Source organism: Cucumis melo, chromosome 8 (genome assembly GCF_025177605.1).
Source record: "Cucumis melo cultivar AY chromosome 8, USDA_Cmelo_AY_1.0, whole genome shotgun sequence".
NCBI lineage: Eukaryota > Viridiplantae > Streptophyta > Magnoliopsida > Cucurbitales > Cucurbitaceae > Cucumis > Cucumis melo.
Genome location: NC_066864.1, coordinates 7,361,182 through 7,386,712, shown reverse-complemented (window position 1 = coordinate 7,386,712; position 25,531 = coordinate 7,361,182). Strand labels below are relative to the sequence as shown.

The following is a 25,531-nucleotide window of genomic DNA, read 5'->3' as shown; positions in this document are numbered from 1 at the left end:
CTACGACGATTTGGTAAATTAAATATACGAATTTATGTATTTGATTCATAATATGAATTAAAATATATATATATATATATAATTTCATAACATTACCTACATAATTTTTTTTCCCAAACATATCTTATGATAATTCTACCTACGTAACTCTTTCCCCAAACACATCTTATCTTAACCCTAGGTTTATCATAATCCTAACCCCTCATAACCCAACCCTTCTCCCAAACGGTCCCTTATAGATTATCGTCGTTTATCAATAGGTAGTTGTTTGAAATCAATAGATGTCTATCCCTTATAAATGTTGACAAACACTAAATTACTCCAATAATTGTTTTACTATCGGGGAGCGAATGATTTATATTAGTTTGAGATTATAATAATTTGAATATTATAATAGTCTAAGAATCAGTCTGCATTTGCAGAGTATTATCTTAACTTTTGTCGGTGTTGCTCCCTTTTGTGGTGGTTGCTATTGGAATTTTCGTCTTCACTTAGCCTTCTACTTTTATTTGATAAATATTTGGAGCTCAGGAGAAGAAGGGATATGAGAAATAGGAGAAAGGGGAGTAAAAACAAGAATTATCATAATATTATGATATATTAGGAAAATATTAGCCTTAGTATTATCATAATATTAGGGCCAAACATGGAGTGTAACCCACTCCACTACTCTTTAATCTTAGGAGCAATCAACGGCTTACAAACTATAAAATTTTGTTATATTTGTAGATAATTCTAACCATTTTACCATGTAAAATATTTTTTATATATTTTTAATAAATTTTAAATTTACTTTAACTTAATTTTATCGACAATAAATTTACATTAAAAACTACGAATGAGATTTATTGAAAATACGAAAACTAAAATTAAACAATTCAGTGACTAAAATAGAAGTAAGTTCAATTTGTAGTGTTGCTTTAACCTTATTCTTCGATCTTTCTTTTCATTTTTATTTTATTAAACGTTTATTTGGCCTCAACCAGTCTTCTTGCCTCTGAACTCTAAAGAAGGTTAATATATTTCAATAGTAATGTTAAAAGTATATTTTAGATAACTTATTGAGGTATTCAAAATTTTGACATTGTAATCAATATTATATCTAAATTAATTGAGATATGCTTAACCTCACAATTCTTTTTTGTTATTATTTTTTCTAGAACCAATGTGCATTAGTTAATAATTATTGGTTTAATTTTTCTCTTTACTTTTTTTACCAACCACTTTTAATATCCACTAATGTAAATGGTATAATTAATAAACCCAAAGGGGTAATCACTAGACTCAAAATCTTAAACTTTCAGCCAATGAAGAAAAATAGAGTTATCTTCTAATACCAAAATATTATATTTTCCAACATAATCAAATGAACCAAATTTCAAATTTATCCTCAACCATTTCTATTGGTGTCTATCAAGTATAAAATATAAAATTTTGTAAATATTTTCAAAATATTAAGAATTTTAGTTCAACCAGAGTTGGCCTAATACCTTTCATTCAAAAAGAATTTATATAATCCACCTCTTGATCAAAGCGGAAGAGAAACATTCAAAATTCAACTATAAATCTTCCATCACAATATCATAATATAGTAAAAATACCAAACGTTTATGCTATTGACTAATCTGATAGCATAGATTGATAACAACAGAATGCCCCTTTCAATATGATAAGGTATTCATGTTAAAACTTAAAACACAATAAACATATGAGGAACAGAAAAGATATCAATGCCACTAAAACTCGTCATATATGATTTGATCAAATTAGAGATTTTTTCAAATCAATAGCACAAGAAACATACACTGATGCACTAAACAAACTTTCTTCTATCACAACCTCTTTGATACAACAAGTGTTGAGAGGATCAAGACGAGTTGGGAAGCACATCTCAAGAATGCAAAACAAGATAAAATAAACCTTTTATAGAGAGAGATTTTCGTTCCATCATCAAAAGATGTGCTAGCACTGATGCCCGTTACTTTGCCTTAAAGTATTCCAACGTGAAGTTGCAATCACAATGTCGTTAAGCACAGGTGATACGGGCAGCAACGGGCGAGTTCAAAGTCTGTCTTCTCCATTGAAAACCACAATTATTATATACAGGGTATGGTTTTACGGTATGGAAAGGGAAGCTGAATCTGCTTTCCCAGCAAGCAGCCATGTTATGCACTAAATCAAATGAGAAAGTCGAAAAATTAATACTGTTCCGGCCGTTGATCAGCCAGCAGTACTTTCCATCGGCTAATAAAATCACTGATTCACTCCGCTCGTGTAGAAAAAACAGGTTATGCACCAACAGCAAAGAATCTATTTCGACATCCAGGGAAACTTTGAAGCCACCCGAACAGAAACAAACTAGCCTTAAACTGCTAGTTGGTTAGAGATATAATCTCAATCAAAACGGTTCACTAGGCTGGCAGTCTCAAATGGTAAAACAAAGAAACCAGAAACACCGTGGGAATCTAACCTCATAATATTCCATTCAAAACTCTCTGATAATAATCGTACTGCCGGGTACGCCACGCATCTAAGCTGCTACTGATAAGTGACAACACTAAGGAGACACATTGCTGCGTGAGAAAATTTTTTGCGGTTAGCATTCTATCAATGCAATATCCAGTAGTACTTGCGAGCACAAGTAAATTAAATAGAACCTCTTCAGTCAAACTGAGGTGAAATCGTTTTCTAAGATTTTGAATTGTTCGTGGGCCACCTTTGAAGCAGGGAAATCCAGAGTCCTGATTCCAATAGGGAAAAAACAAATGATTTAACAAGGAAGCAGGTTAACGATCTGACTCTGATATTACATTAAGAACGAGAGGAACTTATGTGTATTATTAACGAAATAAATGGTATTCAACCATATGGTCTTCAGGTTTGCATCAACTATGATACTAAATACTGACAAACTTCAACAAATAATTACTAAGCTTCCATAACCTGATTGGCAAATATGAAGATACAATATTGCCTGAATAACACTACAGTTCGTATTCCAATTATCTAAAATATTAGTAATGTATCTTCCTTCTGTTTTTGCGTCTTTTTTTCAATTGATGAGATGAAATTACAAAAGGGCTCCTATACAATGAATTAAAAAATAAACAAATAATAAATAAAATAAAAAACTTCTCATTTAAACTATAGTTACACGAGGGAAGCTCCAAGAAAGAATCTTATTAATGGATTATCACTTCTCATGTTGAAAATGAAGTACAAGAGAAAAGGAAATACAAAATTTATAATTATCCAACGCATTTATGATTCTCATTTTATTATTTGCAAAAAAAAAGTACAAGAAATAAAGGAATTCTTTATCAAATCCATTCCTATCGTTTTTTTATTTTTTTATTTTCTGAAAGGAAACAATTTTTTTTTATCAGATAAAAATGAGACTAAAGCTCATGGCACAACAGAGTTATACAATGAGCAAAAGAACCTAAGGATAAGGATAAGAAAGAGGAGAAAAGAATAAATAAAAACTAATCAAGACATATTCAACAAAGACTAGTCGAGAAACAGAAGGAGGAGAAAGAAAGAAAAATGAAAAATATTGTCTAAAGTGACCAAAGTTTCTTGGAAAGGGAGAACAGAATTCTAGATTACCTCCACAACATAGAAAGATTCAGCATATTTAACAATTCAATAATTCAACAAGAAATTATTATTTGACATTTTTTCAAAAGTGAGGCTTTAGATTCAATCAAGAGCTTCAGTTCAGTGTAGAAATCAATATTAGGCATAAGTGAAAATCAAAAATTAAAAATGAAATCTACCTGCAACATCTCAACAAGAAGAATAACACGTTCTGCATGTTTACGGCAGGTGAGAAATCCTTGAATGCACAAAACCTGGTTTCAAGCGCAAAAGCAACAATAAATATAGCCCAGTTTATGCATGATGAGAAAGATGTGAAGAATATCAAGGTCTTAAGGAAAAAGGAGGGTTTATGATTACTTTAAAATAATCAAAAAACTCGCTTGGAACTCCTTCAGCATCAGAATCCATGACCTAGCATCAGTATTTCAATTATTTGGCAATTAAAAAACAAAAAAATGAAGTAATCAAAGGACGTCAAATAATCAAAAAGAGAAAATGGAAAGAAACAACGTAGGCTGTAAGCCAAGAATGTCTCATATAAAAGCAAACATACCTCCAGGAGCTCCCGGGTTAATTTAAAAGGAGCACTCTCAAAATTTACCCCGCCAGGTGAGTTAGAGAGCATGAAGCCAAAGTCAATATGTATTATATGACCCTCCTCATCCAATAGCAGATTTCCATTGTGCCGATCTTTCACCTGGTAAACACAAGAGTAATAAAGTAGGAAAAACCAATAAGAGAACTCAACAAAACCAATTATAATTATTTTGTTTTTCTTTTTATGAAACAGGAATAATGTCATTTGAATGAAAACACTACGTGAAAGTGGCTAAAAGGTTTTTCTTTTTCTCTCTCTTTTAAATAATTTAATGGGACTCCAGGCAGAAACTCTAAATCAAAGAGAACACTACAATCGAAGAGAAGCTAGTGCCCTAGTTGTTTAGGGTGACGAGAAGAATATCACCAAGATCCTCAGAAATAGAAGTCCAACCAAGAAATCAAATTCTAGGCTTAGGATGGAAATTAAAATGTGAAGCAGATGATTCTTGGAACAAACAATCTACCGAAGGAAAAACAAACTGAAAAGAAAAAACGCTTTGCAAAAATAAAAATTAATTGAGAGTGATCAACATGCAAACATTTTAAACAATAGGAAAAAAAAAGAAAAAAAACAGTTGTTGCTACGTTCTAGAACTAAAATGATGTCTCCCTTCAGTTGGATGAATTGGCAACAGCTCGTCAGCACCTTCTATCAATAAAATGCGCTAATTGCTATAAGCCATTATTAACAAATATTCTCAAGGCATCTGCATATTTCGACAATCGTGGAAGCAAAATCATCTTAATGCACAAATCTAATTTTCTGGTATGAAATCCTCGCATCAATTAGGAAAAGAAGGCAAATGATCTAGTTGTAAGAACAAACTAAAGGAATGGAGCTTCCATAGCTAAACAAATGAAGCAGAAGATAAAATCAACGAAAGTTCAACAAATAGATGACTCTAAAATGTACTAATTACTTAGTGTTTTCCAATTATAATTTGAACACTATAATTTAATCATCGTACACTATCCAATAACAAAATTTATTGTCATTTTGATATAAGTAACAATTAAAAATCATAGAAGCGTGAAGTCTTATCTAGCCTCTAGCTAATAATGAAATAACTGGAATGATTGTATGTAAAGCAAACAACATTTGAGTGTTGCCTTCCACTGGTTATTGTCAAATGTCTGTAGTGGTTCAGCGGAAACACTGAGTTGAAACAACCCAGTCAGAATACTAGATCAGTAAATTTAGAAAATAGTATTTGATGAAAGCTTGATCTCCTATTCTTATTCTTACTGTTATTTTTTAAATATAATGTTTGATAGTATGAGGTTCCATCTCAAAACCAATGGGCTATGAGAGCAGTAGCACATCTACCTTATCAGGAGTATCAGTCCCTTTGGTTTTTTCAATGTGAGACTCTCAAACATCTCCAACAAATAATATTTTGAAAAATATAATACCTGCAGAAGGTAGCAGACGAGAGAATATCCAGCCATACTTTCCACGAAATTTCTCTGTTTACAGTTCAAACAAGAACAATATAAATCACAAAAGCAGTGAAAAAATAAATGGAAACGCCTCAAAAGGAGGATATGCACTCACAAGTGAAAAAAGAAAAAGAAAAGAAACAACAAGAATACTAAAACTACATTATTGTTGTTGTTAAATAAGAGAACAATATGGGAATCCAGTTTCTATTGATGAATGCAATGCAAGTTACAGCACCCATCTTGATATTCAAGCAAATTGTATATGCATGCAGCATACATGATACAAATCTACACACACACATATGTATTTTTGTTTAAAGGAAACGAACTATGTATATATATTAGATGTTAGGAGATCTCATGATGTAGCCTAAGTAACCTCAAGGAGAAATCCTCCGAGAACCAAGAATGTAGATCTTTTATTAGAATGATTAATGTGTTTCATACAAAAGGAGAAGACTCCTATTTATAGAGTTCTATTACAATTGGGGGGTAAAAAGGGAATTAATCTAGAATATTACCTAATTACCCAATGAACCCTTAGTCTTCTTACATCATTCTACTCCTCTAAAAAGAAAACTCATCCCGAGTTTTAAAAAGAAGAAATCCATAAAGCAAAGAAAAGGAAAAAAAGAATGTAATAAACTTGTTCAATGGAGTATGACCAAACCAAGCTCCTACATTTTGAACAAAAATATTATGATCGAAGGGATAAAATTGAAACAAAAGATCAAATATGACCACTAAAAGATGAACTTCTCCATTGGTCGTAAACTAGGAAAAGATGTTTAATCTCACTCACTCAAAACCATATTCAAAGAACAAATTTCAAAAGAATCAGCTTTGAAGAAAAATTTTCAAGAATCATATTTTTTTATCATTCGCTTCAAGTTCTTTGACAATTTGAAGATTCATTTCCACCTCAAACCAATGTGTAGTTGTTCTTGTTCGATTTTTGCTCGGTGTTCAATACTTCATTTTCATCTTCTTCGTTGTATTTTTCTTCACTTGTGACCATTTCCAAATCAACATTTTCAAATTCCTGTTCTTCAATTTTATCTTCAAGATTTTCTATTTGAAAATTTTCCAACTGTGCTTCCTTTGTTTTTTTCTTTCGTATATGAAACAAATTCGTTTTGAACTCTTGGCAATGAATTGATAGTTGAGTCATTTCTCCCAATAAACGTTGAATTTCTTTTATTGTTTTCTTTATTTCTTCCAACATTGCAGGATTAAAGTAGTGCTTTTGTTGAATTCTTGAATGTGTTGCAATCTTATAGCGGGTATAAGACTCATCCATTGATTTTCTTGAATCAATCTTTCTTGATCATGTTTCATAACCAAAAGAGTAATTTTGAGTCTTGGATGGTAAAAATCCATTATTGATGATTCTTGACGATTCTTTAATTCATCCAACTTCCAATCTTTATGTTGATTTCTTGAAAAATAGGTTTGATTGGATCGTTGGGCCATTTTTCGCTATTGTCGCCTTCTTATTCTATCCCAAACTGCCTTAGAAAAATTGTCAGAGTCACTAGAATCACTAGAATCAAATTCCCAATTTGGATAATGATAGGTTCTTTGAGAAAATCGAGCATGACCAAGATTGGAATGTTGAAAATTCTTCTTCCGAATCACTTGAATCAAAACTCCAGCATTGTTTACAGAAGTAAAATTGATTTTCTTGTCTATGCCTACTGCTGGTTGATCGATAGAAGTCCATTCTTGAAAAATCTTGAAAACTCTTGAAAAATCTTTGTTCTCTTCTTTATTTCTTGGAATTTCAAGGGTTCCCCCTAATTAGACGTGTTGTTTGGAAACAAGCACAACACTCAAAACTCCCTCTTGTGATCGGCGTCAACAAGAGTTTCCCGGTCTTCCACTGGCGGCAGTCAACGTTGACCCAAACAGTTTGCTCTGATACCAATTTGATGTAGCCTAAGTAACCTCAAGGATAAATCCTCAAAGAACCAAGAATGTAGATCTTTTATTAAAATGATTAATGTGTTTCATACAAGAGGAGAAGACTCCTATTTATAGAGTTCTATTACAATTGGGGGTAAAAAGGGAATTAATCTAGAATACTACCTAATTACCCAATTAACCCTTAGTCTTCTTAATCATCTCACTCCAAAGGAAGGCCAAGGTTATTCAGATTCGGGACCACGACACTTTTAGGGAAAGGACTTGGTTGGAAAGAGGCTAGCATTTTTAAAGATGATAAGCATTTCACTATAAAGTCAAGTTATTATGAGAACTTTAGTTGCAAAAAAGAGAGCCAACATTAAAAAACAATCTTCCACTTATCTAATCTAATGTTGGTTTTATTCTTATCAAGAACAGAATCCCCAAAAGAAGAGCTTCATGGCTTTCTGTCCAAACACAAATATCAATACCAGAAAACATTAGAAGTATCTCTCTCTCACTCCTGTAGTTACAGATCAGCGCCACAACAGATTTATACAAGTTAGCATTCGAATCTGAGACCAACTCAAAGGTCCTCCGTCCGGATTCAGTCGAAAAAAAATGGCCATATGTATCATCCAACACCCAAAAGATGGAAGCATCATATTAGCATATTATCTAAAAGAAACAGCTTTTGGGGGAATTCTAAATGTATAATATCTAGAAACTGCAATTATAAAATAATAACAATAATTAATTAATTAATTAATCAAAAATAAAAGAGGGTACCTGAGCAAGTTTAAAACTTGGGGAGTTTTCTTCATATTTGGCAACAAAGAACTCACGCAAACTAGTGATGCCGGGATATCTACTTTTGATAGAATGAAGTGAAGCCTGTAAGAGAAATAGGGGTGATATGCATAGTTCTTCCTTTCGTTTTCCTTGCCAAATTAAACAAAAAAAGTAATATAAGATTACCGTATCTGGAATTGTCTCAATAAGAGCAGTGTAAGAAGAAGTAACCAGTACTTCATAGGGTCGTAACCAGAGAGGAAGGCCAGCTTCTTGAAATATATCTGCCATCACAAGAAATATGAAAAACAAAGATGTCACAAACAAAATAATTTACAATAATGGTCCATTATTAACATGCAGCTTAGACAAGAGAGGGAAGTTAACTTTGACTTCTTTCAGACAATTTAAGGACATGGTGGAGAAAGAGCTTGATAATCCCCTTTTTAGTAATAGGCTTCAGACTTTAGACTCTTCTGTCTTCCTTGTTTTCCAAATTTATAGCTCAAAAGAAGTGGTACAGTTTTAAGGGAAGCTGAGAAATTCTAGTAGTTCTGACATGAAGGTTTGGAATGTGCCACATATCAATGCTTCTCTATTGGTGCTCTTTATGGACTGTTTTGTACACTATCCTCCTTTTCCGATTTTTTTTAGATAAGGATTGACTTCATTGATGAATGAAGTAGTCCAAAGATATATGGAACGAGGCCCTTTCGTAGGGAAGACAAGGTGTATTCCTCCTTTTTCTATTCTTAACAATTGAAGCAGTCTCTTGGGGTTTTGTTGTTGTTGTTGTTTTGCCATTTTTCCTCTATTCCTGATCGCTCCTTTGTCTAATCATTCTGTTTCTAGACTTTTCTTTTCTAATTGGGAAGATGGACTGATTCCATGCGAAGTGGAGGGGAAAATATTGATTATATTTTTTTTCAAAAAATGGAAATCCATTGGTATCCTAGCCAACATGAGCATAGCTCAACTAGCATAAACTTGTATTATCAACCTTGATCTAAGGTTTGATCCCTCTAATTCACTGGTATCCTAAAAGTTCCTAATACTTTCCCATCCAAAGCCTTGTCTAAAGCCTTAGAAACAAGGAAAATAAGATTAATCAATTAAGATATCTGTCCTACCAATTCCCTGCATTTGATCTTCTTTCAATATCAAAGTTTAGCATAGGGATGTCTTGTCCCTTGGCCTTTAGCCAAAGAATTGAACATGGAACCCTGAAAAGTGGCCATACCATAAAAGTGTGAAATAAGTTGCACAGCTAAATGCTCCTGTCTGCAATCATCTCCACTCTTCACAATGACCTATGAAAAGAAGAGAAAAAATAAACAACGGAAAACCTTTATTCCATAAACTAATTGGATCTCTGAAAAAATCTTATTATTATTATCATTATTATTACTATTTGGTAAGAAACCAAGCTTTTATTAAGCAATATGAAAGAATAACTAAGGGCATACAAAAGAGGACCCAAAACCTCCAGAAAGTTAGTGAGTAATAGAAGATGTCAAGGGATTGCCGTGCTTAGTTACATATTGATATGTCATCAAGTTGAAGGAAATCAATAATAATAGTTGATACTCATGATTTCTTTTTAGTAAACAACTACTTTAATTGAGAAAAAATGAATGATTACTAAGGCATACAAAAAGCCAAAACCCCAAGTATTGCAGGAACAAGTAACTTTTTGTTGCTGATCATTGGTATTGGCGCAAAGGTGAAGGTCTGCTCCAGGTTTAGCACTTGTATTATTGCAGGAACAAGTCAAATGAACTAGCAGTGCTAGGGATCTGAAGGAACCTTCTTCAGCTGAGAGGCTTAAAATACAGGGTCCACGAAGGCAGTGTCTGGTGCCTTCAACTTTGTATATCACAGCTACAATCTTAGTCCTCACCTCAAATGGCCAGCTTCTCAAAAAGGCATTATAGCATTTAAGATTAAAAAGAAGTTTTTTGGTGCTCTATTGTAAGACTTTAAGAGAACGTACCACAGTGGGCCACTGATTCTAACATCTTTTTTTTCTTTTTCTTTTTCTTTTTTTTTTTTTTTTTTTTTTTGGGGGGGGGGGAACCAAAATGATATATGGTCCTTGTTTCAAATGTCAAAGTTCATACGTTCAAGCATCTTTCACCTCTACATTATTTCTGAAAAGGAAACAAAATTTGAAAAGGAAATGAGAAGAGACTAATGCTCAAAGTTGATTGTTTCCTTTTGTTTTCAGTGGTAGGTTGTTCACCTTTTTGAGTTGAATGCCTACCTTCCATATGAAATACTAAAGTCCAAAATAAGTTAAAAAATGTTGTCTCAATCTGAGACAATGCTCGCTCATATAACATTATTTCCTAAAGACAGATATTGGCAACTCTCACGGCTTCAACTAAATACTAAATATATGAATTGGCCGTTGCTAGATAAAGCATAACCACCATGCAAGATCGTGTTCCATTTGGATGTTGGAAATACTTCCATGAAGTCCATGGCTATATGGTGATCAATTTCAGTATTATCAAAGACTACTGTGATTTAAATACAGACAGAAAGAAATGGAGTGTTGAATAAAGTAAGATCCGAGAAAACTGAAATAGAACTTACAGAACGCAAGTCCCAACCAGATAACTTTCCAAATTCTGAAGCTTTACGTATCCTTTCTTTCTTAACTGACCAAAGTTCACCAGATAAGGCATCACTGGCCTTGGGTGTGCTGCCATTTGCCTACATTAAAAAGAGACTTGTAAGCTCTGAACTTTCAAAATCACGATATATAAAATAGAAACATTTATTCAGTTTTCACCCTTGGCTGTGCATCTGATGAATCTTGACCAGCCCCTTTTAGTGGAAGTCCAGGAGGTGCCTCGCCTTTTGCTGCAGCAGCCTGCACAAAAGGAGCACAAACTTGAAAACAATTTAAGGGTATGACAAACAAATAATGCAAAGAAAAATTGTCTAATGTAATCATGCGACTTATAGCAAGCATTTCATCGTGTAGTTTTAGTTTGAGTATAATCATTATGATTCCAAGACAAGCATCTCATGTAGACAAAAGCTTAACCTAAGTGAATTTGCATGGTAATGCACAAAAGCTTTATATAGCGGCAACAAGCGACTGGTAACACATTAAAAAGACATATCCAATAAGGTAGTATGACATGGATATAGAAGGTCGTATGGATTTCCATAAACATTCATCGCAGGAAGCAATGTGTGCCCGGAAATTAAAAAAAAAGTGTCATTAGATGACAAAATAAACAGCAAGTAAACCAATTCTAAAGAAACTCGTCATACGGGGTTTTAAATCTGTAAGCAACTGGTGATAATGATGATGATGATTATTGGTATGCACATGCATAAAAGCTATTTGCAAATGCTAAATCTCACCTTTACTTCTTCTATCGCTACTGTACTTGGGACCCGACGGTGTTCCCTCCGACGTGGTGCTCCCTGGACTTCAATGTCTTGCATTCTAGTTCCAGGATCAGCTGTGAGCACAACTCTTACCCACTCCAAGTCACTGCTTGGAGCTGCTCCTGAACCATGGACAACATCTGTTGTACCATGTTGACTTGATACAATTTCACCGGGGTCTGAATCAGTTATTTCAGTGTTTGACTCATTCTGCAGTTGCTTCTCCACAGAAAGTTTCAAACTTACAAATTTCACTTTTGCATCTGACTTATGTGACATTGCTTGATCAATTGCTTGAGCAGTAGAACTGGACATTCGATCAGTACTATTCCGATAGGCCTCCTGAGTTGTCCACAAGGGATAAGCCCAGGGAGGTGGCTTCGGTAACAATGCATCTCCATTCGCTAAAGGAATTCCTCCTCTAGATAACTTCTGAGCACTGGATGGATCCTTCACGTTGCTAAAACAATTCGATAAAAGTAAAAACCAAAACGAAAACAAGATAAAGAGACATAGTGGTCAAAATGTTGAATGTTAATATTAAAATGACTTTAATTAGTTGGCATTCATAACTGTAATTGCCATCAATGTAGCTATGCCTACTGGAACTTACTTTGGAACTTCACTTTTCAGTACTTCAACACATATTAGGTAAGGTGCTTTTTCCCTAGAGTTGAGAAGCACAGCTTCGTCCTCAGGAATATGGACAACACGATACATCCCCCTTCCCATAGGAAATGAAACGCCTGAAAATACACACAATATTTAAATAATATAATCAAAAAGTTCAACTACCAGAACAAATTTCTTGCATTATCATATCATTGCACATGTGCTAGAACACTGAGAAATCACCCATTGGCCATCAATATGCAAATGAAAATGTGAAATCGTATGAAAGGAAGGCAAGGCAAGGAGACTAGACATTTTTCTCCTAAAACTAAGCGAGGAGATTGCATAAAGGAGACCCAAACACAACTAACTCCCAGCTATTCTTTTGTAGAAACTCCTGCTTCAAACTTCTCTACTGCTTATTGAAAAGTAGAAAAAACATCAATTCCGTAAAGGAGATTTCCAAAAGATGAAGCTGAGAGTTGTAGAGCTTCCCCCCCCCAAAAAAAAAAAAATAATAAATAAACAAACAAACAAAGAGAGAGAGAGAGAGAGAGAGAGAATAAAGGGCTCTACTTTGAACCCCTAGATAAACCTTGTGCTTCTTTCCATGAAAGAAACCAAAAGAGAGCCCAGTGGCACTTTTCCAAATAACTTTTCAGTTTCCTTAATCCAGTGGCTTTAGGGGATAGCTGATGCCCCATTTGTTCATCAATTAAGACCTCAACAAGTCTGGGGTGATAATCACTCGACTTTTTGATTTGACTTCAAAAGGAAGAAATTAAAGCAAACCATGGAAAACACCACTCCCAATACCTCTCAACCCTCCAGAGATCCTCTGAAATTTCCCCAATCTCTCTCAACCAGATATTTCACAAAACAGCCATCAATGTCACTAGGACAGCACCAAATCAAACTTGCAGCACCGAAAAGATCAACTGGAGCATAGACAATTACAAACCTAAATACAAACTCATTTCCCACTAGCATGTGAAAGAATTACATCCAACACAAAAATTTACAGGTTACAACCACATACCCACATTAGAGCTAGAGACATAAATTTATTCACAGTTTTGAAGATTTCAAGAAGATTTTTCCTTTTCTTAGGGTTTCACTTATCATTCCTTCTTTCATATGTTGGCTTCCCTTTTCCCTCCGTTGTTGCCCATGTTTAGAAACTTGCAGCACCGAAAAGATCAACTGGAGCGTAGACAATTACAAACCTAAATACAAACTCATTTCCCACTAGCATGTGAAAGAATTACATCCAACACAAAAATTTACAGGTTACAACCACATACCCACATTAGAGCTAGAGACATAAATTTATTCACAGTTTTGAAGATTTCAAGAAGATTTTTCTTATTATTAGGGTTTCACTTATCATTCCTTCTTTCATATGTTGGCTTCCCTTTTCCCTCCGTTGTTGCCCATGTATTTGCTGGAAGGTTAAAGCTCCCAAGAATGTTATAGTGTTTGTGTGGCAGCTTTTACATGGAAGAGTTAACAACATGAATCGCATTCAGAGATACCTTCCATTTGTCTTATTCCTGCAATGGGGCATCTTTGCAAGAGGTTTGAGGAGTACCTAGATCGTTTGTTTTGGGATTGGCAGTTTGCCCACTAACTTTAGAGTTACGGCATGAGATTGTTTGGTGTTCATAGGGCTTATGTGGAGGAGGTTCTTTTGAATTCTCCCTGGCAAAATTTGTAGCAGATTCATTTCCTTGCAAATTTGTGGGAAGGGCATTTGGAATGAAATAAATAATAAATTTTAGAATTTTTTTAAATGAAAACAACTTCCATCGTGAAAAAATGAAAGGACACAAGGGCATAAAAAAAAACAATCCACAAAAAAAGAAATCCAACTATGCAAATTAAGACCAACAATATAGGTACAAAAAGTATTTAAAATTGAAGCTAAAAAAGAAACATGAAAACGAACAAAGGACAAAACCTCACTAGATTCCCTATCCACATGTCTAAACACCCTAACATTTTGCTTGCCCCACAAAACCCAAAAAATAGCATACACCTCTTGCAAGCCAGAAAAAGTGAGTTTTCTTTACACAAAGTGGGTTGAGAAGGAACTCCTCAATCATAGCACTAGCATCTTTGTGATCAGAAACCACATTAGCAGACATCTGGTATAAAGAATCCAAGACAAAACTTGCAAACTCACAACGGGCAAGAATACCATCCAAGTCTTCCTTCGCCTTCGGACAAAGAATACAATAGAAAGGACCAACAACGAGGGAAGCTTCCTCTTGAACCAATTCATCATGTTATCATGACTGTGTAAAACTTGTCAAGTAAAGAATCCCACTTTCCTAGGGATCTTGAACATTTTAGAGAGGTTCAGCACTTTTTAGAAGAGTCCTTTTTTCACTCTTTGTTCTTTTTCACTTTTGTTTGAAACAGAAACAAATCTCTTTTTGGGAGGGGCATCTTTATCCCTTGTATATTCTTTCATTCCTCTCAGTCGAAGGGGATTTCTTACCCAAAAAAAGTTACAAATAATCTTTCTGAAAACTGACGTTTGGAATTTAACGGAATATTGAGAATTAAACGAATGGTATTATCTTCTATGGAAACTACTAGACAGTTCCGAATATATTAGCATTGCATGCTACATGTTGCACTAAGAAATAAAAATACTTCTAAATTAGCATCATATAGATACCTTATAAATAAGATCATACCTCCATTATTTTGAGCCTCAGCTACTTTTAAATTTATCTCTGCAAGAGACTTTAAACAAAACAACAAGAGATGTATGAACTATTTCAGTATGGAACTCAGGAAAAAATGAATAAAAGATCAATTGGCAGAAAAATTATAAACAACCTCTCTAAGTGCACTTTTGCGATCTTCAATTGGGAATACATCCACTAAACCATATGATGTCTCACATAAAGAGTGAACAAAGTCCAACGACTCATGATAAGCTCCTTTTCTGAATTGAGATGCAGTGCTATTTGGAAGTGGAGGCTTAACATTGGACTTCTCATTTCGCTGCCTTGGGGAACCCGGATGTTTCTATAAAGTTATGAGCATATAGTTCAGACTAAGGTGTCAAAAAGATGTAGTAGAGAATCAGGCAACTGATGCAGTCCAAGCCTTAGGTGTTCACATATTGCTTAATTCTGTCCCCTTAGTGTTCTCTAAGGAAATATTGAGGAAATTTACGGCAGCGTTTTTCTCTTTTGAATTCCTCTTGGTTCTATTAGCCTAAGTTCCTCCGTAATTACTAATCCTGCTCCATTATAGCCAACTTATAATTTCTTTTTTTAAACTTCCAGGTGATGTCACCTTATAAGTTATATCTCATAATTAAAAAAATTATTATCATAAAATTATTGAACATAATTCTTTCTTACTGGAAAAGAAATAAGAGGCCAATAGTAAGTTACCTCATTGTGCTTCTTCATTCCAAAAAGCTCTGAGTCTTCAATTGAACGCTCGCGATCTCGAAACAACTTGCGGAAAAAATTTTCTGTACCTCGGCTACTTTCGGGCAGACTATCTATGTTACTGTTTTCATTTAATTCCATACTTTTTGCCTCCTCTGGATGCACACGAAACAGTCTGCGAAACAATGAGAAATCTGAAGGTTCTTCTTCTTCCCCGTTCCCATTGGCCTCTTCGACCTTTTCAGTTATATCATTTTTTTCCTCGAATTTGTCCTTGAAAAGCTTGCGGAAAAACCCTTCCTTTTCATCATCTTCCCTGGATTTAGAACATTTTTCTTCAGAGTTCGTATCATCTTCATTCCTGTCATTTGCATCTCGCTTATCTTCAAACTTATCCTTGAAAAGCTTTCGAAAAAAACCTTCCTTTTCATCATCCTCCCTGGACCCGAGCTTGGAAGCTATTTTATCCACAGATTCATTCTTGCTATCACGAAACAACCTTTTGAAAAATCCCTCAGAACTTGAAGTCACATCCTCATCTTCTCCTCTACTGTCCCTCAGAAACCTCTTGAAAAAACTCTCTCTTTCAGAGTCATCGTCATCTTTTTCTGATGACTTCCTGAAGAGAAGAGCATCTCGAATCTTAGAACCTGAATCTTCATCATTTCTACTGTCCCTTAAAAACCTCTTGAAGAACCCATCCTTCTCAGTTTCATCACCATCTTTATCTACTGACTTCCTAAACAGAAATGCATCTCTAACTTTTGGGCTTGGGATAAATTTCTTAAAAATATTGTTCTCATCAGGCGACAATTGACCAGCATCTTCTTGCCAATTGTTCCCTGAAGAAGGCGAGAATGACATGGACCTTCGGTCAGGTGGAGAAGACACAAGGGAAAACAACTGCTGTTTTGATGGAAATAGTTTGTTCAAAACCTGGTTCTTGCCTCCGGGGCTCATTGATTCTCCTTGAGGTCGGACAAGAGGCGGCCATTCGCCCATCAACGTCGCTGCAATCTGACACTTCTCCTGAATCCTACTTATCCCATCAGTATCATCAGAGTCATCAAGCTCAGCAGCTAAAAGCCAATGCACCTTCATAGCTATATGAAGCGACTTCGAGCACATATCAATTACAAATTTATCCAACGAAGGACTAGGCTTATGCACCATCATGTAGCATATCTGAAACAAATAACTCTCCAAACCAGATAGAGGCAGCGTATACATTCTATTACAGAGATAATCACGAACCCCCGAGTGTTCATGCTTGTAGAGATAGCTAACAGCAATCCACTCACAGAAAAAAGCCGAGTCGAAGAACCGAATAAGCCAACCACTCTCACCATTCTCGCTCGTCGTTGTGGCCCTGGAGGCGATCTCTCGTGGTGACTCATAAGAGTCACCACGAGCGAGTCCCAGAAACCTCACCATTCTTACTCGATCATTCTACACCAGAACACCAACTCAAACAAAACCAAAACCCCAAAATCCTCTCAAAATTCAGATCACCACAACACACGAATCCTACTCAAACCTCCAGAGACAACCTGAATTCCTAAAAGCGACTGAGAGTTCAAACTCCAGAATCACTAAATTTCAACACCCACACTGAATCACATTCGCTAACCAGAACCCCAATTTAAAAAAAAAAAAAAAAAAAACAATGATAACCAACAGCGAAACAATTCCTTTAAGCCTCCCCTCCCATCAGAGAGGGGAAATGAACAGAAAATGAAAAAGAAAAGCCAAACGAAGAATGCTAGTAAGTTGGTGAAGGGGAATCAAGCAGAAGGGGGAAGACGTGAATAGGAAACCACACACCTTGAGCAGGAAGTGAAATCGAATTGGTTGGAAACAGAAATTGAGGAAATGGCGCGAAGAGAAAACAGAGGTTGATCGTGTGGATCTTGAAATTCCTTTGAAGAAATTGAGAAGCGGTTAGGGTAAAGTGATGAAGGTGATGTTGGGTAGTAGTGGAGAAATGGTGGTGATGGTGGTGAAGAGGAAGAAGAAGAAGAAATGGTGGTGGTCGTCGAAGTTTTTGGAGAAAGAAAGAAAGGTCGAATGAGAGAGAGAGAAAAGGACAGACATAACGTAGGTAATTATTATTTTTTCAATTTTTAAATTTTGAAATTTCAATTTTTTTTGTATTTTCTTAATTTCTTTTATTTTAATTACTGAAGCACGAAGTTAGCCTTAGTGGGGAAATGGGTAAGCGTTTTTTTTTTGGATTTTAGTGAGTCATCATTTGTAATTAAAATTCATACCAAATGTTCCTAATTTCAAAAAACTTGTATTTTAGGTCAAATTACGAATTTGTCTTTTTGAACTTTAGTGGCTGTAAAGATTTCTTTTAAAAATATAACGTAAGAAAATTTGAATTTATAATGTAGTGAATGAATGGCAAATGGCACATGTCTTAGACTAAGCTCGAGTTGGTTGGATTACGAGTTAGAGTTACCAACGTTGAATTGACATATATTGATATTACATTATCTTTTTTTTTTTTTTTTCAAGTAAACGATGATATGTTGCATTTGTTCTTTTCTTGTTAAATGGTAGTAGATGCAGATGTGTAAGTTTAAGGGGGCGTTTGGGGGAAGGGTTAGATTATGGGGTTAAGGTTATGTAATCCAACCCCCGTTTGGAGGAAGGGTTATGTAACCCTAGTTTTAACTCCTTAACCCTTCCTCAAACCCTTCTTCAACACTTCTTAACCCTTCTTCAACTTTTCCTCAATCATTCTTCACAACATTATCATAACACTTCCTTCATAACTCTTCCCCCAAACACATCTTATCATAACACTTCCTCCATAACCCTTCCCCCAAACACATTTTATTATAATCCTAGGTTTATCTTAACATTAGGTTTATCATAACCCTAACCCCCCATAACCCAACCCTTCCCCCAAACGGTCCCTAAGTGTTTAATTTTTAAAAGAGATGTAGGATAGATTAACTAGACATGGTATAGTAGTCTAACATACCATGTAAAGATAAAAAATGTTAGCTAGTTTAACATGACATGTTAGATCGGATTCACAAAGAAGTAAGTGGCATGTACAAAGTATGTTGTTTTTAAAAGCAATGCACTCGAATAATGTTAAAACATACGTTTATTGCTTGCAATTTTCATTTTGGTGTCCCATTAGCCAAACCTAGGTCGTGCAACCCTTTCATTATTCCGAAATATCTTCTTCATCAACCACTTGCTGAACCCTTATTAGGGAGGCCTCTCCTTCTGAAAGAAAAGCAAGAGCCTCAGCAGGCACAACGAGGCTCCTGAACCCCTCCTATTAAGCCAATGCGCTATCTCTCCCTGCTTTCCAGGGAAGTCAATTCTCGTTGATCTTAATCATTTAAAAGTATCAAGTAGGTCATTGAATTAACAATTTTGTGTCAAACATATTACTGAACTTTGAAAAACATGACATATATTATGAAAATTTAAATTTGATGTTAGTTTAAATATGAAACTTTAGTGTGTATTTTAAAAAATTATAGTTGTATTTAATGGATCTTTAAATTTTTCAAGTATGTATCAACGTTGGTGGTCAATCAACTATTATGACCATATATTTTTGTAATTCAAGTATCTATGGACACATACATAATTGAATATTTAGCCATTACTTAGACAAGGCAATATTGAAAGTTTAGGAATTTACGAGCATGAAGATTAGAGAATTATACACTTCAAAAGTTTTAGGTTCCAACTAGAAACAAACCTACAGATTCAAATACTAAACTTGTAATTCATGGAAAGAATAACTTTTAGATTAGGTTACTTTATCCTTTTTTTTTTTTTTTTCTCTTTTTTGCTTTCGTTTATGCATGACCACATTTAAAAGTAAGATGTTAAAAGCATGAGCATACAAGGAGGTGGATAGAAATTGTAGAAGCCAGACAATAGGAATCACACATACATCTGTTATGTCAACTCACTTTTACCTTTTTAAAGTTTAATGCTCAAATCACAAACAATTGAAGTTTTATGATAGATACTATTGCAAAATTTAAAATCATACTAAAGTTTTTTAAACAAACTACTCAAATGATATTTAGTAAACATTTATATGATCAAACACCGCTACTTCAAGTAACTTTGACCTTAGTTCAATGCAACATTTAGAGGAAGAGAGTCCATTTTTTTACCTTTAACACGATAAGAAGGCGACATTAAGAAACTAGCCTTTGTTTTTAAGAGAATACAACTACATAAATTGATGATAAAATGGTACATTTAAGGTCCTTTTGAAGTGTATCTTACAAGGTAAAGAGAAGTTATAAATTATGAGAAATAGAAGAGGGCATAACAAAAATGGTGAAATCGGGTTGCTTGATTTATGAGATACAAGTTGATATGAGGAGCATACTGGTTCCTACACTTCAACATCTCAGGACTTTCTAACGATACAAGTCACTTGTAAGTAGGTTCAAAAATGCTAAGGATAACCCCCATAGCTCTGCTGCATCTTCATGTAATTTCAGAGCTGTTGTTTAGATTTACATATACACTCTGGATATGGGTTTTCGTAGAATGATTCTTCGGTTCTGAATCGTGCTCGACCCTTTATTCCAGCCTGTGGACCTCTTCGTCTCCTTGGACCCCCCTGTCTGTGAAGATTATTGATGTCAATTACTTGTTGCTTTGCTCTTTTAAGAACCAGATAAATAAAATGGTGCCTGTCTATATTGTGGAAGCAACTCTCGTGAAGACAACCGAGTGAGAAATTCATACAAATTGCAACAAAGTTTACCTGTTCTTATGCATCTGCTGCACATGATCTGATAACGAGGAACCTTCTGTTAGCTGTCCCTTTTCCAGCTTATCAAAAAGTTCAACAAGTCCTTTTCTACAAAACAAATAGAGTGAAATGATCATGTAATAGAAGGAGACAACAAAACAGTCCGAAGGAACTACTATCGACATCAATTCTGTGAAGATAGAATAACTATCAACATCTATCATAAATTTTGAATATTCAAAATCATTTCAGACATGCTCAGAAATGCACCTCAATTATTGTCCTGGTCCTTAATAGGTTAGATTGGCAAGGTAACTCGTTGGAGATTACATTTTAAGTAGGCATCTATGACAAAGTTAACCCATTCTCTTTAACCATTTGCTATGATCATTACAGGCGGATCCTTTAGAGAGTTTTAAGAAAATCTCACTAAGTTATAAACATTTAGAGTTGCTTGCAATAATGGTAGATACCGAACTAACTGAAAGTAGTTTCTGTATTTTATTGATGAAATGAATTCAAAAACAATGTAAATTGAACTGAGAGAAACTCAATTCAATATCCAGGGTACTCTTGTCTTCTACTCTCAAGAAAAACAAGCCAACTAATTTCCCAAATTTCCCATGAAAATGTTTTCCCGCCCAAACATCTCTATTTATACTAACACCGACCTCCTACCAACATAACAGACTCCTAACAAACTTACTATAAAATGTCTTTTATTACAATATTGCCACTCCTACTAAACCTTCTTCTTATTTCTTCTGCTATACTGAAATACTATTGGAGGTCTATCAAATACATTAAAAGTACTAAAAAAGATTATCATGTAAAATCAAGTGTGAAAAAATAGGATTAGAAATTTTTTGGACAAAACTCATTATCTGACAGCTGAGATTTAACAAACATCATCTTAAGTATGGCTAAACCTGTCATAGAATACTCCAGAGAAAAGGGTCTGGTTGCTTTCAAGTAATTCTTACCTCTCTGGAGTGATGGTTTTGCGGTGCCCTAGAAATCTCCGGTGGCCCTCTACAGCTCTTGCCATGTTCCCGGAGTAAGTTGGGATAAAAACGTCACTCTCAATTGAAATTATATAATCAAGTGCTGCACTCTGAGAAGCATGGTTGATGAATGGCTTCAATTCTTCCTCTGTTGCAAGTGTTTCCTGTTAGGAGAACACAGTTAGCCATAATTGCACCAGATTTGTAAACTAGCATAACTAAACCACTCCTCATTGAGGTTATAAGAAATTATGGTGGACTAACTTTGGTAACAATATTTGGAAACCGAGAAGAAAGCTCAGAAAGTCGAGAATCACCACCATAGATTTCCCCAGCGGCAATGTAGATTAATGTTGATGGAAGATAACCAAGAGCCTGCAGGAATATTCCCACTTCCTTGGGAGTAAGCGGACAAAGGCCTTCCATTCTGTGCTCCGTTGAGTTTATAATTTTTATCTTCCAGTGAGGAGTTTTTTCCCTATAAAAGAACAACATTAAGGAAAAAGAAAAAGGATGAAGACTGAAATAACTTCCACATGTTTTATTTCTAGAGAATTCAGACATGCTGGCATACATAATATTCACCTCATTATTTTTAGCTCTTCGGCTTCAAGATTAGTCAAACCATAAGTACAACCAGTGAAGGAAAGCATGTCTTTCTCATATCTCAAATGAAGGGCAATATATCTTTCTCCACGCAACCTAAGCCGCTCGACCAGCTTCTGTGGTGTCACCGTCATGCATGCTCAGAACCTAATTTAGCAGGAAGCCCCATAGGAGACCTCTTAAATTTATAGAAACTGGGAAAAAAAGTTATAGGAAGCCTAAATTGACGTTCATTATCACCCCACTCTAAGATGAATTTCTCATATATTTCTAGATGACCATTTGAAAGGATCTTCAATCCTTTTTGGTTGTGATGTTACTTTGATGAGAATTTCTGAACGGTTTAACCTAAATCAGTTCACTAAATCCAAACATCTACAGCATGTTCGATGTCTAGAAATTTGGAAAACGGCATTGAGTTATCCGTGGAGCACATGCTAACAAATACTTTTAAACCAGCAACAATCCAAACCTTTCCGAAGTTCTCAATTGGTGGAGCAAAATGAAGGGCTTCATACATTGCACGACATCTGAGCCTTTGTATATCTAGGGGCAGGTCGTTATTTGCTAATCGAGAATCAGATTTTGCAACATGAATAACCTACAGAAATGTACTTGATAAGACAGCAACACATCATTCAAAGAAATCATTAAACAACCAATCAAGAATGAAAGATTAAAAAAAAATCAAACAGGTGTAGCCTTTCCAGCTGAACAGTTCAAGATATAACAAGAAAATACTTTGAATTTTAATTGACTAATATGTGTCTGAAGAGTGGAGACTGCAATTGCAATTTCAAATTAGATATTGTAGTTGTCCAGACTACAGAAACATTCGACAAAACTTCAGAATGATCAATAGACTAAAAAGTTTTAGAGGAAATTAGCTCTTTCAATTAAATTCAAGTTTATGGTCGAATCTCTTGTGGATTACTGTGAGTCCAAACTAAGGATTTTAACCAGCACCAAGCAGATGGAGAAATTCAAAAGAAGAAGGTACCTCGTTTTAACTTCAAACTCATACATTATAGTTTTTGAAACATTTAAAATACCTGATAATCTCTCCATAACCGTGCAATCTCTTCATAGTAACCAAAGCCAGCCCATGAAGTGAAATGCTTACGAGCATGGGGAATAGACTCCAATTCCTTGGGAAGCTCCTTCACTATCTTAACATCACTTTGTAAGGTTTTGATAAAGTGATGTTCGTCGAAAATATCTGAAAATGTACTGTGAAAAATTGTATATTACTAATTGGGGTTAAATTATAAACAGAATCAGAAATTAACTGATCCACAAATTGGCAATAGAACATAAATGCAAGTACCTCGTATCATGCCAAAACGAACGTTTATCCAATTGAGGAATAACTAGGGTCCCATTTAAGATGCGTGCCACAGCCACCATGTCAGAAATCTATTTTATAAATTAAAAAAAAATGTCCCTTAAACAAATTCTTATCAACGAATTTGTAAAATTTATTTCTAAGGAAGTAGATAAACCAAAATAAGCATTTGTAAATCATATTTGGTCAATTCCGATCTTCGGTAATAAAGTTAGCAACTAACACCAGCTCGCATTTGATTTAGTCCTCCATTACTTCTCACTGTGATGTAATGATCTGAAGTTTGGGCAGCTGGCACAGTAACGAGAAATTAGAATAAAAATAATGATCCATTTGTGTTCTTTGTGCAGGCATGGACTAAGAATGCAATGGCAAAAATTTACAAGATAATTAAAATGTTAAATATCTTCTCTTAAACTTCAACAGCAAATGAGATCATAACCGCTATGTAAACATGCTTGCACCCTATAACTGAAGGTAAAAAGGACATGGGTACCTTCATATCTTGATGTAGGCTTGACACAGGGATGGAAGCCATAGCTCGATGGAGCATTCCATAGGTGATCAACAGATTTCTTCATAACATAGAGCATAGCCAATTTAGTAACTGTTTCCCCCTTTTTCTTATAAGAAACTGGACAAAATTCATTAAAGCACGAAAAAATAACATCCTAGGAGCAGGGGGAAGAGAACTACCCCTCCTAATGAAGACTACTAACGAAAGAAGCTCTCCATTCCCTTAGTGAGGGGGAGTACTTACAAAGGAATTTACTATAACTGAGACACTGCCAAAAAGTCACAGCTCTTTTAGATTGGAATATACTTCCTTTTTTCCTAAATTCTGAAGAAATAAATAAAAAAGAGAGACCCATGATAAAAGGAAGCTGGCTTCAGAACAATTTCTACATTGTTGAAGGTGTACAAAATAATTTAGCACTTGGCAAAGTTTGCAGAACGAGAGTATTTGTTATTCACCCTTTGAATGATATTCAATCTTGAAACGTTGCTTCTTCAGCCCTTCATCTTTAAGATTTTATTTGATGAAAGAGAAATCTACATTACCCAGTGTTGCTCTTACGCAGTTTAGCTAGATTTCAACTTGTACAAATGCCACCCTTAATTCACACTCAATCCAATGTCTTCACATACATGTATTTCCATTCCAAATCATCAAACCACAGGCAGCTACCGTGTCGGAAATAAAAGGACGGTAATAGAAATGACAATACAAAAGCAAAAACTAAACTAAATCTTGCAACAAAACAAAATACCAAACAATAAAATGAAATTATAACGACACTAAAGCGAAGAAAGCACCATACCAGCTCAGGTTTCGATTGAAATTTCTCTGGCTTTGAAAACAACGGTTTCTGTTCATCTTCCAGTATGTTTCTGGTGCAGAACAAGAAAACGAATATGGAAGAAGCAAAAATGAAAATCAAGAAAAGGGTAACAGCAAAAGGGGAGAATGATTTTCGTATGATAAATCTGGAAGTTGGTGGGTTCCTGTGTTGGACAAAGCTTCGGTTCACCATTTCAGCTACGGATCTCGATCATTTCTATCTCTCGATTATTCTTCAACAATTTTTGGCGCGTGGAGCAATGTGATGCAGAGAATCAGCTCGTTCCAAGTGAAACATTCTAGGAGTCAGCGTAAGATTGATACGAGCAATTGGGCTCAATCGATGCTACATCCGAAATAATTTCAGAAGTGGGTTCTCTCTCTTCTTCTTCTCCTCTGTTTTCTTCCGACAACAACGTATCCAGTGGTGGTTTAAACCTACTTCTCGGTAAGAGAATAATTAGTCAGTAATAATTAACTTTTTCTTTTTCCTCTCTAGTTTAGCTGTCTAACTTAGTTTTGAAATATTGAGTACAAAACATAGCTTTTATATATATAATGCTACATATATAGGGGTATTTTTAAAAAATTAAAATATATCAAAGAGATTTTAAGGTAGCAATAGAAGTTTGTAAATATATATTATGGATGAAATTAAAATTTCACTATATTTGGCAGATATTTTCAACATATTTATTATTT

At 34.8% G+C, this 25,531-nt stretch overlaps 2 protein-coding genes across 5 annotated transcripts; both read right to left on the bottom strand.

Moving 5' to 3' along the window:
• Window positions 1-1,731: 1,731 nt before the first annotated feature.
• LOC103485277 (phosphatidylinositol 4-kinase beta 1) lies at window positions 1,732-17,871 on the bottom strand. Of its 4 annotated transcripts, XM_008442828.3 has the most exons (17): window positions 15,780-17,871; window positions 15,214-15,405; window positions 15,069-15,117; window positions 12,365-12,497; window positions 11,725-12,211; window positions 11,141-11,221; window positions 10,942-11,061; window positions 9,584-9,653; window positions 8,530-8,627; window positions 8,341-8,445; window positions 5,617-5,670; window positions 4,157-4,300; window positions 3,961-4,014; window positions 3,780-3,854; window positions 2,658-2,741; window positions 2,471-2,573; window positions 1,732-2,369 (listed from the first exon to the last, which is right to left on the bottom strand). In XM_008442828.3, exons 1-16 carry the CDS (start codon window positions 17,211-17,213, stop codon window positions 2,472-2,474), a joined length of 3,282 nt encoding a protein of 1,093 aa, XP_008441050.1. In that variant the 5' UTR covers window positions 17,214-17,871; the 3' UTR covers window positions 1,732-2,369; window position 2,471. The 4 variants fall into 4 exon arrangements, with proteins under 4 accessions (XP_008441050.1, XP_050945007.1, XP_050945008.1 ...); XM_051089050.1 differs by having other exon boundaries at window positions 2,471-2,741; XM_051089051.1 differs by having other exon boundaries at window positions 1,732-2,573; window positions 15,780-17,870.
• Window positions 17,872-20,097: 2,226 nt separating this feature from the next.
• LOC103485276 (O-fucosyltransferase 38) lies at window positions 20,098-25,340 on the bottom strand. Its single transcript, XM_008442827.3, has 11 exons — window positions 24,810-25,340; window positions 23,984-24,062; window positions 23,711-23,778; window positions 23,470-23,558; window positions 23,195-23,372; window positions 22,615-22,743; window positions 22,122-22,258; window positions 21,801-22,014; window positions 21,516-21,700; window positions 20,545-20,640; window positions 20,098-20,401 (listed from the first exon to the last, which is right to left on the bottom strand). The coding sequence occupies exons 1-11, from the start codon at window positions 25,020-25,022 to the stop codon at window positions 20,272-20,274; spliced, it is 1,518 nt and encodes a 505-aa protein (XP_008441049.1). The 5' UTR covers window positions 25,023-25,340; the 3' UTR covers window positions 20,098-20,271.
• Window positions 25,341-25,531: the final 191 nt, after the last annotated feature.